The sequence below is a fragment of the Temnothorax longispinosus genome, chromosome 9, assembly GCF_030848805.1.
Source record: "Temnothorax longispinosus isolate EJ_2023e chromosome 9, Tlon_JGU_v1, whole genome shotgun sequence".
Taxonomy (NCBI): domain Eukaryota; kingdom Metazoa; phylum Arthropoda; class Insecta; order Hymenoptera; family Formicidae; genus Temnothorax; species Temnothorax longispinosus.
In genome coordinates, this window is record NC_092366.1 from 8,268,420 (window position 1) to 8,284,822 (window position 16,403).

Sequence of the window (16,403 nt, forward strand, 5' to 3'; positions counted from 1 at the left end):
GTCAATTTTTAACTAATTTTGATTATGTTTGATTTTTTTGTGTTAAATTCATATTTAAGTAAATTAAATGTTAAAATAACTGCACATTTTACAATTAATCGTAAGATTAACATAAAAATAATGTAGTTTTGTTAAAAAATATCCTTCTCATTTATATTTAACATTATACAGATGTCTGTTGTATTATACATAAAATCATCACATTTTCTTTATTTTGTGTTAAATCATGGATATAAATATTTGTGTCATAATTTGACATATACACATTATGTTAAATTAAAACAAAAATTTGAGTGGACCGTTTGGAACACGTGAAATGTGTTGAATTTAACACAAATTTGTTTACTGTGAAGCGTTTTGAAATGCATTAATCGCTATTCCAGTTAAGATCTATTTCTAAGTGTTTCTAAGTGATTGATATGTCAAAGTCAAATATTTCGCCTGTGGAATCATGATTTTAAATAGTTAAAACACGCTAAATGACATAAGGAATATCGTATAATTAGCAGAAGAAAGTAAACTCATAAAGGACTCTAACTGAAAGAATATAATCACTACTCTAAAATTCTGATATCTGCTCGTTAGATATGATCTGTAATAAAATTTTTTCCAATTGATTGTTATTGTTAGTCAGTTTGCTTTGAGCATATACAAACACACGTATATTTTGTTTTTCGCTTTTTATATTATTGCAATTTTATAATCAAGTTTCTAATTTTTTTCTAAATCTGTGATATGGAAATTTATAATAAATTGATAAACAAACCTAAGAGAGAGAGAGAGCGGCACACATACTCACGCACGTGCGCGCTTCTCTCTCTCTCTCTCTCTCTCTCTCTCTCTCACTTTCTCTCTTTTGTCGATTTCTCTCTCTCTCTTTTCATGAAAAAATTATTATACATATGCGTAATGTTCACACTTGCGTTGCATAATTTTAATAATATTATTTGTAGGCATTGTGCGAAAGCTTGTTGAAGAATAAATCGCTTTGTATGTGGACAGATGTTTGAGAATTGAAACAGAAACGAATGAGTAAAATGTCATTTTTTGCATAATAGATTTCAACACATCTCGTAATTGACTCTACGAATTTTATTGGAGATGATTGGAGTTGATAACTTAACAAAAATATTATATCAGAAAAGTGCCGTTAGATCTATGAATATAGGTTCACGAAAAATTTTAGTAATCAATAATAGACGTGCGTAGAATTTTTAAATTGTTAACAAAAAGTTTCGTGAAATTTAAATCACAATTGATGTTAGAAATAGATCTAATTTATAACAAGCTGTGTATATGCGGAAGTACACTGAGGCGGCACGCGGCCGATGCGTGTTCGCACCAATACCACCCGTGTTATTGGCCGCATTCAGCGCACAAAACTGTTGCGGGATCGCTCCCTCTCCCAGCGCTGTTTTTCGCTGAATGCTTTGCTGAGTGAGCGGTCGATACCACTCGACATCTGATCCACGTGTATTTTATCTTAAGTGTAAATAACGTGAAATATGGACAACAAACATCAAGTTACATGTAGCTTGGTGTTTGCTGGGCATGTGTAATTTATTTTAGATTATGTAGGTTAGTTATACAATTTAATTTAAAATAATATTTTATTTCTAATTGTACATACCATTTTTCAATTTCTCGTGCACTTCCAATATATCTACAATATTGTAATTTAATCCGTTATATGTATATTGATCTTCGTAATAATCCATTGCAATGCAGCATAGAACATAACCCAAGACAACTCACATGTCTTCACATGTCTCCAGTCAAATCTCACAACAGTTCCGTCGATGTAGCATCAAAATTTTCGCTCTAAAATATGGCGTCCGCTACCGCCACATCACAGTATACAGTAGCGCAACTCTCTTCGTCAGATGATGCCAAAAACGCAGCGCGCATGCGCAAGTTGAGCCAGTTTATACGGTAACGCCATCTGAATCTCTCTCTCACTTATTCTTTCGATTTTCGCTCTTTCTCATGACCATTCAAATGTTTAGAAATTGGCGGCATTAGCTTACCACATCGGTTATGTCACAGTATATGTGGATATGTCGTTCAATTGATATGTTAGATAATTTAGATATTTAAAGAGGAGTGAAATAAAGTGAAGTGAAGTGATGTGAAGTGAAGTGAAGTGATGTGAAGTGAAGTGATGTGAAGTGATGTGAAGTGAAGTGAAGGGAAAGCAAGAAAGGAAGTGACATTTATCCTTAAAGAGAATTGTAGATCTGTACATATATTATATTGTTCAGATTTTCAATTCTCTTGCAGAAAACACTTTGATCTTAGCTCTGTTTCAGATGCAGAAGAAAACAGAAGTAGTAAGGAAATGAGTGCAAAGAAAACTAAAACCTGTTCAATAACAGGATGTCCTGGAAATCTTCAATTGGAAGGAAGACATGTATTTAGATTTCCAAAAGAACATGACAGGTTTTTCATTTTATTTTATAACAGTATTTTTAGTTTTTCTAATTACGTTATATTTTTTTACATAAATTTATAATGTTTAATACATTGTAATAACAGATGGTTGCAATGGGTACAAGCAAGTGGAAGACTAGATTTAAAAGAAAAAGGACTTGAATATTCGTATAGAAATTGCCGATTATGCTCTTTGCATTTTGAGGAGAAATGGTTTAGGATTAATAAAAGAAGAATTCTTCTTCATCCTGATGCCATACCCACAAGATTTGGAGAAGATTTAGCATCATGTTTTAAAACAATGTAGGTTATATAATTATGTTTTAGATTGCTATCAATTTCATTGCAGTTTCTTTTTGGTTGTTTTAAAATGTAATAATATTTCATACAAACATATCCAGTCAGCACACATGTTCAAAATAAGAACATATATAATGACATCTTAAAAATATTATTTTCAAACATCATGTATTATTGATTTTGTATTAATATAGTAAATTATGTAACTTAAAATCTTTTTGCAGTGAAATAGAAATGGATGCAGAAGCAGAAAAGGACACAATAACGGAAGATATACAAGAGCAAGCAAATTCTGTTATAGAAAAAGAAAAAGGAAACAACATAGAAGAGGAAATTGAAATGGATACTGACAACATAGAAGAGGAAATTACAATGGATGTTGAAATTATGAAACCGTAAGTTTTTACATGTATTGCTATATATTACCCCATTTCTATACTTTTCTGTTTATAAATATTATATATAAATTTATAAAAAATTTAGTAAAATAAAAATGTACATTTAGTATAATAATTATTATCAAATTATTATCAAGTTATTAAAAAACTATTAAGAGAAAAATAGACAACAAGTGCAAACTACTTATCTAACTGCTTATATATACTACTTTTACATTTTAACATAATATAAGTATTCTTTGTTAGGAGAGTACTACAGTAATATAGTATACGTAGATGTAGGCCAACAAAAAATTCATATATCTTTCATTGTCTTACATGCCTATATTATTTTTAAAATTACTTTTTTATTATTACTTATTGTGCTTTTATATACTTATTGTTCTTTGTTTTATAATTAAAATAAAACTTTATGCATACTTTTTTGTTCAATTTTTTTATTTTTTTTATTTTTAATGATTTTTGTGTTAATTTAGAAGCACATCCAGTATACCTGTCAAAACAATGATATCGAAAGCAACGATGACATCCAAGAAAAAGGACAGCCCTACAAAGAAACGGTTGTGCAAAACCATACAGAAAATGAGATTAAAAAACAAAGATCTCCAGCAAAAACTGCGACGTCTTCGAAAGAAAGTGGAAAAAAGTATCACCACTAAAAAATCACCATATGGAGAAGATAAGGTACAAAAGAATAAAGAATTAGAAACTTTAAGAACATTAGGAAATAAGTGGTTACCGGACAAATTTAGTATGTTACTGTCAGTACAAGTAGACGCGCAAACAAGAGACAAACGTGGCATACGATACAATAATGATTTTAAAAAATTTGCTTTATCAATGTACTTTTTAAGTCCGCGAAATTATAAAGAATTAAGAAAAATCTTTACATTACCTTCCGTGCGTACTTTACAATCTTTCACATATAATTGGAATATTCTTCCTGGTCTTAATATAAAAGTCTTTGAGGCTTTAAAAATAAAATTAAATTCATTACCACTTATCGAGCGACATTGTGTACTGTGCATAGATGAAATGAGTTTAAAATCTCATTTATTTTACGATGTTTCACGAGACGAAATAATAGGATTCCAAGATGTTGGTGATAATAAATTACCAATATCTGCAAAGAATGCATTTGTTATTATGGCACGAAGTATAGCAGGCAACTGGAAAGTTCCACTTTGTTATTGTTTTGTAGCGACTACTTGTACAAGCGATACAATAAAAACTATTATTTTTGATGCAATAAGAAAATTAAAAGAATGTGGTGCTACTGTGCATGCGTTAATTACGGACATGGGTTCCAACTTCTTGCAATTATCTCGCGAATTAGGAATATCAACTAAAATTCAATGTTTGTTGTTGATGAACAAAATATATTATATATTTTTGATACTCCCCATTTAATCAAAGCAACGCGTAATAATTTATTAAAGTATAATTTAAAATTTAATGATAAATTTGCATCATGGTCTTATATTGTTCAATTTTATTCAAAAGATATTAAACAATGGATTAAGGCAGCTCCTAAATTATCTCCCATTCATATTGAACCCAATAATTTTTCGAAAATGAAAGTTAAGTACGCCGTACAAGTTTTAAGTAATCATGTAGCTGCCGGTATGTGCACGCTAATGTCTGTAGGTTATCTTCCATCTGAAGCAATTGGGACAGTAGAATTTATTGATCGTTTCGATAAATTGTTTGATATATTAAATTCATCTTTTATGATCAGTCCAAAAGAATATAGAGAAGTTTTTATCGGAAGCACGAAACAATTGAAATTTTTACAAGAAACGTTGAATTTCTTAAAAAATATTACAGCTATTAATAATAAGGGTAAAATTGTAAAGATTAAATGCTTTGAATGCTGGCAGATCACTATTAATAGTATTATACACTTATGGGACATATTGAAGACTTTTAATTTTCCATATCTACAAACTCGTAAAATAAATACGGATTGTCTCGAAAATTTTTTTGGTTCTGTTCGGCAACAAGGTGGTAATTCTGTAAATCCAACTCCTATACAGTTTTCACGCGCTTTTAAAAAACTATTTAGTGTTAAATTATTACAACATTGTGATACGAAAAATTGTGCTCCAGATTCCGATGAAATGTTAAATCTTATGGAAACATCAAATCTTCACTCTACAGAATCCGACTTTAATACATCACCTACTTCATGTAAAATTTTAGATGTTCCAACACACGATTATCGTTCTATGGACCTGCCAGAACAAAATGCATTTAAATACGTTTGCGGCTATTTAATAAAAAGATGTTTAGCAATACATTCGTGTGAAGCGTGTACAGATTATATAAATGAAACTACTCAAGTTTTAGATAACACTACTTTATATTGTTCATTTCGTGATTATGGAACTGAGAATGGAGAACTTTTTGGAGCTTTGAATATTCCAAGTAATCAGTTTTGTTCATACATACATAAATTAGATGAAATATTTATTAAAAATTTTGAAAGTAATTGTTATAAAAAAAATATTGGTGCTTATTTACTTTCTTTAGTAAAAGATATTAACTTTGAAACTCCATGTCCCAACTTTCCCTCAAATTTTCTTGTTAAATTATTTTTTCGCATGCACATTTATTACGCACTAATACAACATAATAAGACACGTAAAGGGGTTGGTCAAAGCAATAGAAAAATGTGGAATATTTTACATCTTTAATTTTGGTTTCTTTCTTGCATGATACAGTTTTTATCATAAATAATTTGTAATTTGTACACGTGTAGCGATAAGATAGATGTAAGATTATTTTTAATATCACAGTGGAGGTAAGATATATGGAAATAAAAAACGCTTATTGTAATATATAGCGGTAAGATAGAAATAAGAATATTTTTCATAAGATATATTATTATTTTTTTTTTATTCAGATTTGTCATATCATTGGTGGGACTGTGGGGAAACAAAATAAAAGCTGAATAGTCATTTTTGCCAAAGTGTAAGTAGATATATATTAACGATTTAGGTATATTGAGCGTCCATATTAATTTATGCTTTACATGTAACATACGTTAAGTTTATTATACTGTAATGATTGTAAAACTTTAAATTTTTATATTATTTAAACTAAATGTGTTACTTTTCGCAATAATAATTGAAATACGATCTTAGAAAATAAAAAACGTAAGTATATATGTTATAAACTTTGTATTTTATTGAAATACACATATTAATTTTGTTTTTTATTAGCAATTTTAAATATTTTGTAAATGTCACGTTGTATAATAGTTTGTATTCCATACACACATCATACACGCGCGCACGCGCGCGTGCTACATACACATACACACGTTTTATACGACAAATGTATTTTTAAATAATATAAATGTCAAAGATATAAACTTATTCTAGATAATAAAAAATAAAATATATACATATGTTTATGAACAAAAACGTGTACTTTTTATATAAAATATATAAACTTTGCTGTTATATACCTGAACTTACCATAAATTAATATTATTACATATCTTTCACATCTACATAATCAATTCTAAAGCGCAAACATATAATACTTCTTGTATACACAATTAATATTTATACAATTAGGTAAGTTAATATTTTTTAACACTATAAATTATAAGTTAAACTTAAATAATTTATAAAAATAATTTAATTACGTTAAAAGTCACATAAACAAAAAAATAGTAAATATTGCATTTAGAGATTACATTAACTTATCTTACTTCAGCTAAATAAAAAGTTAATTTTAAAAATTTATATTAGAATGTCGTAACATGTTTTAAAATTAGATTACTTTAAATAAAATAATTATAATATAAATCATACACATCAAATAAATTTAATATTTTAATTGTTTAAATATTTTAGTGTTTATAAAAAAGAAATATTATTTTTTATATGAGAATATATATGTATCTTATTAATAATTTTTTCTTTTACATAATTATACATTTTTAACTAAAACAAGAAGTTAATAAGTTAGGTTTTATATGCTTTAAAAATAATTAGAAAATAACTTGAAGTTAAAAATAAATTTATTTGAAATTAATTAAGTTGAGTTAAAAAAGTTATTAACTTTTAACTTCATTATTTAACTTTTAACTTTTTAACTGTTACTACCAACCATGATGCTTATTTATAATCCGAAAATCCGATTTCTCTGATGTAACAATGAATTAGAAAGACAACATAAGACAGAAGGAAAGAGTAAGTGAGAGAGAGATTCAGATGGCGTTACCGTATAAACTGGCTCAACTTGCGCATGCGTACTGTGAATCTGGCTTCACCGACATCAAAAGTGCCGACAGAGAGTTGCGCTACTGTATACTGTGGCCACATGTTGTGGGAACGCTCCCGATCACAGGCCATTCAGCGCATAAATCCGCAACTGTTCTGTGCGCTGAATGCGCCCATTGATGATCGAAGGATTTCGCGATCGTGAGGAGACGAAGCGGAGCTCACTTACGTCGCGGACTCCGGAGCGCGAAGTTCCTCTTGTTCGGGATCGCACACATGTAGCGTTAGATTATGATAAACTGTTGAATACACCACATAAGTGATTCTTGCCCACGTGCCTAAACTTCCACTCCAACAATTGATAAAGTTTTGACATTAATTTGTATAAAGCTTTGAGTAGACGTTTCCAACGGGCAACGCGATAATATTTCTTTATGGTGTTGCTAAATTATGTAAGTTTTGTACGCAAAATTTTTATCACGTTTTTCTTGATAAACATTATTGCATGTAAGTAGTTTCTAGATAGAAATAACGATTTTTATATAGAGATTTATTCTTTCGACGAACTTACGATATGTGCGTGTACATGTAACGTTCTATTTCTTTCAAATATTTTATACGGAAAATTGTTTAACTGCTTCTCTAGAACATAATTGGAATAAATTGAAAATATTGTATCTTGTGTATATTTGTATCATAAGTTATCGTTAAAACTAAAATCGCATTTTTTCAAATATTTCAGTTGATCTCTTATAATTGTTTAATTGTAAGTTTGACTGTGTATAGGAACTGAGTATCAAACCTTTTATTCGAAGGGAAGGAAAGAACGATGCCTTAATTGCTTAATGAATCAATTATACTTTATTTGGCAGAATCTCATCGAATACCAACATTCGTTGCACGGGTAAGGAAAACTGCCAAAAACCTTACCAGTATTCATAAAATAAAAGTACAATGTTTATATCATTTTATAACAAAATCAAAGTATTACATTTGGTTGTGCAGGAATGCAGCAATTAATGTTTATCTCAATTAGACAATGTCAAAGTAATTTAAACGAAATCAAAGGAATGCAAAATATAATAAACAGTCATAAACATATGCAAAGAACGTAAATCATACAGGAACAATGCAGTAAAGGATTATATTGAATTGTTGTCATTTATGATTGAAGGTTTTCTTTGTTACTTTTTATCAGATATTTAATCTTTCTTTTACCAATCAAACTACTAAGTTCAAGTAATGTTTCAGCATAGAACGTCGAATAAGAATATAATTTCTGAAAGGAATGATCATGTTTAGAATTCGATATGTTATAATAGTGTATGGTACTTCAATCATTATTGACCTGAATAAACTTGTATAAGTTGAATATAGACTAATATCGCAAATTATTAGCAATATATACAGAAAAACACGCAAGAAATAGAATAATAATAATTACAGTTAATAAAGGAATATAGTTTCTCGAACTGAGAATTTCGACAGTATTTACTATTTGTATCATTCGATAATAATATCTATATTGACTTTAGTTACGTTTAGTACACTCAATGTATTATGCTTAGGATACGCAATGTCGTACTAGTTTAACACGGTATATCACGCTCAAATCACGCGATGTTTCACGCCTCAAATATTCCGTTGTCACGCGCCGAACACGCTATGTGTTATACGGATAGAAGCACGAATAGCCTTATACTATTCGTCTTCTGGAAAGTTCACGAAGGAACTGAGCTCTCGAGAAAAGGCCTGTCGATCGTATTAATTTATGTGCACCACAAAATGGAATCGTGAAAATCTCACGATATTCTCAGTAACCAATATCCGAGGATTAGGCTGTGTAAAGCCTGAATATAATGTAAACCCAAGAACGGTTTTACCAAATAGAATGATAAGGTTACCTTGAAATTAGCCAAAATTAGGCTTGTTCCAGAATAAAATAACTGGAATTCTCTCATCAGAAATATACTTATAAAGTATAAAGACGACGCAAGGGATCCTCGTCCTTCCAAGAATATATTTCGGGATTAATGGCCGCCCTCGTGGTTACTATCGGAATTTCCTCGTTTTCCTTTTCAGCAATCAGAAAGTCCAGATACAAGGTTTCGTCTTCTCAAGTCAGCAATGTAGCTGTATATAACAGCTCTGCTTCCTCAGAAGCCGGGATATTAAGGAGTCTACCAATATATAAGTAGCGTATCTAAGCAAAATGATATATGCTCACTCGTTGAGCGTCCGAAAAGAAGTGACGACGTGAACGTCGTTGTTTGCGCGGTAAAATCAGGGAACGCCTGCGCGTCAGCGTTGCGCACGAATATAGAAAGAAACACGACGCATGCGTTAAATTGGACGGATGCCTCGCAGCGCGACAACAACAGAAACGCTGCTCGATAGATAGCGCGCTTACGGGAGGTCGATAACAAATAAATCTTTCTATAGATTTCTCTCTGCTCATGGCTCTGTTTTACCCCAGGTAGCTCTGCTCGTCCTTATAGTACAGGGAAATTAAACAAAAAAATGTCAAATTTGCGGAATAATTCACATGTAGCTAAATTTTTGCATTGACCTTTATTTCGTCGTTAAAAACAATATGTGAAAAGTCCCCATCGATGTGACCCCTGCTAAAAATTTTACAGAGAGTCAAAGGTAAAGAAAAACAGTTTTTCGCGAATATTTCTTTATTCATTAGTCCTACGGCAAAAATAGTTATTACAAAATTTGTAGCTTATAAAATTCTCTACAAAAAATGTTGTATAAGTTTTTTTGTACAAGCAATACTTTTCACGTAATAAATTTTGCAAGATATGCGCTGCGCGGTAAATTTACGGAGCGCTCTGACAGACGTCAAATAAATTGAAGCGTCGCACGCGCGCACAAAAAATGTCATATCTTTTGAACGAATCATCGTACAAAAATGATTGAAGAATCGTTGAAAAGCAGAAACTTTCAGCTTTTTAATGCAATTTGGTTCGTTATTCTATGATAATTTTTGAAAATTCTACGATGGTTTAAACAAATTGTTACATGCATTTTTTGCCTTTTTTCATAAAATCAGCCACAAGTAGGTTCCAAATTGTTTAAAAAAAAAACGCCAGCAGGATATTACAGTATATACTTCATACTTTGACCCTACCAGAGGAAAAAAATTACAAAAATTTTTTGCTTTAAAATCAAGCTATTGACATTTTCAGTAATTTTTAAAATTTTTGATGAAACGTTAAAATTAAAATCGTCATAACTTGGCGAAAAACTGAGCTAGAAAATTTTTTTAAAAAGCAATTGAAAGCTTGAAATGTCTACTTTTAAGTCCTACATTGCAATATTCCTCATTTTCTTGAATTTTTATTTATTTATGTAAATATACGAGTTGTCGCGAAAAATCTTATTTAAACAAAGGACTATATATTTACTTATAGTAGTTTTGTATAAAAATTTACGTTTCTCACGTTTCTCGGGGATAATGCACTGTTTTCCACACCACCTCGGAGGTACAGTGCTAAGCGCGTTTTTTTCTACGTGATGTCCCCATTAGGTCTAATCCACTGTTTTTTTGAGAGGAATAAAGCAAATCAATTTCTATGGCTTCCGCCAAGAAATCTGGAGATTCGTCTTCGTAGCTGACATAGCATTTTTCGATTATATTAGGTGCTGCGTTAAGGCAAGTCTGGCCATGTCAATGTCTACATACTGCTGAAGATTTTAAACCCATTTTTCTGCAGCCACAGTTGAATCCGCAATTTTTCGAGCAGTTGAAAAAAATGGAGTTTAACAGAGTGTCCGAAGCAGGTGGTAGCAAAGATGGAATCGACTCCAAAAAATATCATTTTATCTACTCTTCCACCAACATCTAGTGCTGCTCAACAGCATTTGTATCGGGTGTACTATCAAGTGCAAACATGACTCGGGAACGATCTCAATCCTGAAGATTGGGGATGGATAAGGAGGAATAATATTTTGGAGCCGATTCCATCTCTGCTACCACCTGCTCCGAACACTCTATTAAACTCCATTTTTTGCAACTGCTCAAAAAGTTGCGGATTTAACTGTGGCTGCAGAAAAATGGGTTTAAAATGTTCAGCAGTGTGTGGACATTGCCATGGCCAGTCTTGCCTTAACACAGCACCTGATGCAATCGAAGATTGCTATATCGACAGCTACGAAGACGAACCTGCAGATTTCTTGGCGGAAGCCATGGAAATTGAAGAAGTTGACGCGGAAATTATGGATATCGAGCCAACGGAGGGAATTGAAGAAGAAGCAGAGACTTAATAGCAAAATGTGTGTTTTTTCACGTTTGCAAAAGAATGTTTACCATGGAAATTGATTTGTTTCATTTCTCTTAGAAAAACAGTGGATTAGGCTTAATGGGGACACCACGTTAAAAAAAAAACGCGCTTAGCACTGTACCTCCGAGGTGGTGTGGAAAACAGTGCATTATCCCCGAGAAACGTAAATTTTTATACAAAACTACTATAAGTAAATATATAGTCCTTTGTTTAAATAAGATTTTTCGCGACAACTCGTATATTTACATAAATAAATAAAAATTGAAGAAAATGAGGAATATTGCAATGTAGGACCTAAAAGTAGACATTTCAAGCTTTCGATTGCTTTTTAAAAAAATTTTCTAGCTCAGTTTTTCGCCAAGTTATGACGATTTTAATTTTAACGTTTCATCAAAAATTTTAAAAATTACTGAAAATGTCAATAGCTTGATTTTAAAGCAAAAAATTTTTGTAATTTTTTTCCTCTGGTAGGGTCAAAGTATGAAGTATATACTGTAATATCCTGCTGGCGTTTTTTTTTTAAACAATTTGGAACCTACTTGTGGCTGATTTTATGAAAAAAGGCAAAAAATGCATGTAACAATTTGTTTAAACCATCGTAGAATTTTCAAAAATTATCATAGAATAACGAACCAAATTGCATTAAAAAGCTGAAAGTTTCTGCTTTTCAACGATTCTTCAATCATTTTTGTACGATGATTCGTTCAAAAGATATGACATTTTTTGTGCGCGCGTGCGACGCTTCATTTTATTTGACGTCTGTCAGAGCGCTCCGTAAATTTACCGCGCAGCGCATATCTTGCAAAATTTATTACGTGAAAAGTATTGCTTGTACAAAAAAACTTATAGAACATTTTTTGTAGAGAATTTTATAAGCTACAAATTTTGTAATAACTATTTTTGCCGTAGGACTAATGAATAAAGAAATATTCGCGAAAAACTGTTTTTCTTTACCTTTGACCCTCTGTAAAATTTTTAGCAGGGGTCACATCGATGGGGACTTTTCACATATTGTTTTTAACGACAAAATAAAGGTCCATGCAAAAATTTAGCTACATGCGAATTATTCCGCAGAAAAATCCTAATTTCCCTGTACTACTTACTCTCAATTCGAATAAATGCTAGATTCTGAACAGACTGTGTCATCGAGAGCTGTCTCTTATTGATAATAGTTTTGTTACTGTACTTGTAAGTACATATATCTGTCAAATATTCATTTTTAACTACTTTATTAATTCACTTTATTCCTATTTTTGATCAATCTTTGTAATTAAGAAAATTCTGTGTATATTATTTCGTTTGGCGAGCACTTAATAAATAAATAAACTTTGTAATGACTTTACCAGTTGTTGTCACGTTATGTTACGTATTTATTATGATATCAAATATCCATAGCTTCAGTTTTCGATAATCTCTCGAGGCAGTAGAATCGTTATATTTCTAACATTGAAAACTTGTTGTGACGACGAGATACATTTACTAAAGCTAATTGTTACGAAGAATTACACCTAATTCTAGCGTAATTTTAATAAGAAAGGTGAGTTTATTAGAAATCAAATACACTTTTATGTACATATACATTTTTTCGTTTAGAAAATATAACACAGTTTTTAAAATATAATTTGTAAGAACTAGCATAACAAACATAGTTCAATATTATTTTCCAAAAATTATCAAAAATAGGTCACGAATGTAACGTTTTTATAGGTACATGAAATAAATATCGTCATAATGTCGACTTCTATTCTGTGCATTTTGACATTATTAGGCATCTTAGCCACTTGTCAAAATTCCGATTTGTATGGTACGATTCGATTGCCACGTCACATAATACCTGAGCACTATATAGTCGAGTTAGATCTTAGTACAATCAAAGCAGGTTATTACTATGGTACATGCTATGTTCATATCAGAATTGATCGCCCAACGAAAAGTATACATTTTTACGCGAGAGGACAACAAATCATAAAAGAATCTTTCATTCTGACGAAAATAAATTCTCGACAGCCCTGTATATTAACGCGTTTTGTACACAACATGAGAAGTGATTTTGTGGACATCTATTTTTCTAATGAGTTATCAGAAGGGCGTTACATTTGTCAAATGGATTTTAAAACAATACTGGATGATTTGGTTGGTGTTGAAACTACCTACACAGATGAAAATGGAAGTATAGTGTAAGCAAATTTTAATATATACTAACAATAAATTAAAGAAGTTTAAATAAACAGTCGTATAGTCAAGTTTGCATAATAATATATTCTTTATAAATATTTATATTTATTTTAATTTTAAATATTTATTATCAATTTTTTTATATATATTTATTTTCTATTTTATATATATTTATATTTGTCATTATTTTTTATTATGTCTGATGGCCATGAGCATATGAAAGAAGTTTAAAACTACTTATTTTGTAAAATTTAATGAGATATAATACTTAAACGCATATATTATAATGCAAGTAAATATTGTCTTATCTAAATACAACTATAGTGTAAGCGAACGTATTTCGAAATACTATAATTTTTCTCATGTTAGCCGTCACGTAATGTCAAATTTTGATGTTGGTGACAAAAAGCATTATGATGACGGCCAACATGAGAAAAATTAGTGTTCCAAAATAGGTACTCTTTTGAAATATGTTCACTTATCTTATATTAATATACCAATCAGAAAAATTTTTTTCTTTTTATATATAACTATTGTTTTGCATTGTATTTTGTATTAATTAATATTATTACACAATTGTGATAAAAATATAATAACACAATGCAGTAATAATATAGTAATGGTACGTGTTAAAGTATTATTATTCAATTATTTTGTATAAGCCTGTCTTATATGTGTTCTATGTGTCAATTTATTAAACCGACGATCATTAAGAGCGCTCATATTATCTAAGGCATATCGTTTAAATGTGATAGATGGTTGCTGGAAGTGGATGGAGCTCAAAAAATATTTCCATGTTGGGACGAACCAGTTTTCAAATCGATCTTTGACATTTCTATAATTCATCTTAGAGAACACACAGTTTTGTCGAACATGCCTGCACGGGAGACTTATAAAATCGATGAACGCCTAACGCAGACGCATTTCTATGAAACCCCTGTAATTTCTTCTAAACTTCTGGCAATTGTAGTATCCGGTTTTTCTTATATTACTAACAGATTCAATGAAAGAATTAGTTTTCAATGCAGACAACAAGTAGCATTGCATTTAGGATACGCAAAAATGGTTATCGAGAATGTCACGCTACATTTCGCATCTCAATCGAAGCGTTACGAGGAGCTTGCAAAAGTGGACCATGTCGTAATACCAGATTTTCCATATTTCAGTCTTTATAAGTTAGGTCTTATACTTTATAGGTAATATATATATATATATATATATATATATATATATATATATATGTAGGTCCGGAAGTATGTTCCGGGACTTTTATTTTTTTACATCGGTATATTCCAGGACATTTGGCAGTTTCCAGGACTGTCCTGGAAAAAATTCATGTCCTACGGCACGTTTCGGGACAATTTTTTGAATCTGATTACATATATATGCGTTATATTCCAGGACTGTACATTTCAAAAAACGTAAACAGTCCCGGAACATACCTCTAGACCTACATATATATATATATAATTAGACAGAAAAAGATTACGGAAATATTTTCGTATTATATTCCGTAAAATATAAAAATTTTATCCAGAAAGAAAGATATTTCTAATATATCGAATTATAAAAGATATTTGAGTTATTACGTCGACGTTATATCTTAGAAATGTCTTTTACTATTAGTCTGTATAATATGACGAAGATCTATTTAAAGATTCCTATGTAATAAGTAATTAATAACAAATAATTTCCCAGTAATAGTTCCAGATGTTCAAAATTGTTTTTAACGCATCGACAAGAAAATTATAAACGTTGAATATATAAATTGTTTATATTAATACGTTTTAAATTATTGTTTGTTCTTTATCTGTGCACTAAAGATGATCTCATTACAACTCGAAACGTTCGACATTATACGTTACTGATATTTATTTACATAACAATTTATATTTGGCAATAACAACTATCTGAAATCATTAGCCCATTGCAATTACTCTGTTCGTAGTTAATCTAGTAAACCTTAAATTATTTCATTTTTATAGTGTATTTATCTTTTTTTGTAAATATTACATATTTACATTAGGCTTGATGATTTTAACAATAAATTCATCATAATAATAATTAAAAGAATTGTCAAAAAGTGATTGGTTACGCATTTTATGCATTTACACAGATGTTACAGATTTCCTAAATAACTAAGAAATAATTTCTTATAACAATTGTGATTGTAAAAGATATACAGGAGACTTATCGAAAAATGTATCGTACTACGGAGAATATTATACTGATGTAAATATCTTTTCCGTAATACGAACCGACGTTATATACCTATGTTAAAAATTTAAAAAATCAAAAATAGCGGAATGTTGAAACTGGGTTTATCACTAATCATACGTAGAAAAAACGTAAACGTTTATTGTCTGTTATATAAAAGCAAAATTGAAACCGTTATTAGTACAGTCGAGTTTATATTTGAATATCCGTACTCACTAATATGAGCTCCTGAAAAAAATAGTTTCTTCAAATCATCAGGAATAGTTTTGAACAAATTTTAAAATTTGTTAATAATCACTTAAAATTATGTAAACAAAACATGTAATATTCTACCCTAATTTGTATTTTTCTTGCAATAT

The 16,403-nt window shown here is 30.2% G+C and overlaps 1 protein-coding gene and 1 long non-coding RNA gene across 2 annotated transcripts; one reads left to right on the forward strand and one right to left on the reverse strand.

Moving 5' to 3' along the window:
* The first annotated feature begins 2,304 nt into the window (after window positions 1-2,304).
* LOC139819181 (uncharacterized) lies at window positions 2,305-6,851 on the forward strand. The gene is made up of 5 exons (XM_071788379.1): window positions 2,305-2,439; window positions 2,536-2,733; window positions 2,955-3,125; window positions 3,605-3,812; window positions 6,034-6,851. The coding sequence occupies exons 1-5, from the start codon at window positions 2,339-2,341 to the stop codon at window positions 6,079-6,081; spliced, it is 726 nt and encodes a 241-aa protein (XP_071644480.1). The 5' UTR covers window positions 2,305-2,338; the 3' UTR covers window positions 6,082-6,851.
* A 1,354-nt stretch (window positions 6,852-8,205) lies between these two features.
* Window positions 8,206-13,022, reverse strand: LOC139819108 (uncharacterized). The gene is made up of 2 exons (XR_011733602.1): window positions 9,268-13,022; window positions 8,206-8,642 (listed from the first exon to the last, which is right to left on the reverse strand). It is a non-coding gene; the product is annotated as an uncharacterized lncRNA (long non-coding RNA).
* Window positions 13,023-16,403: the final 3,381 nt, after the last annotated feature.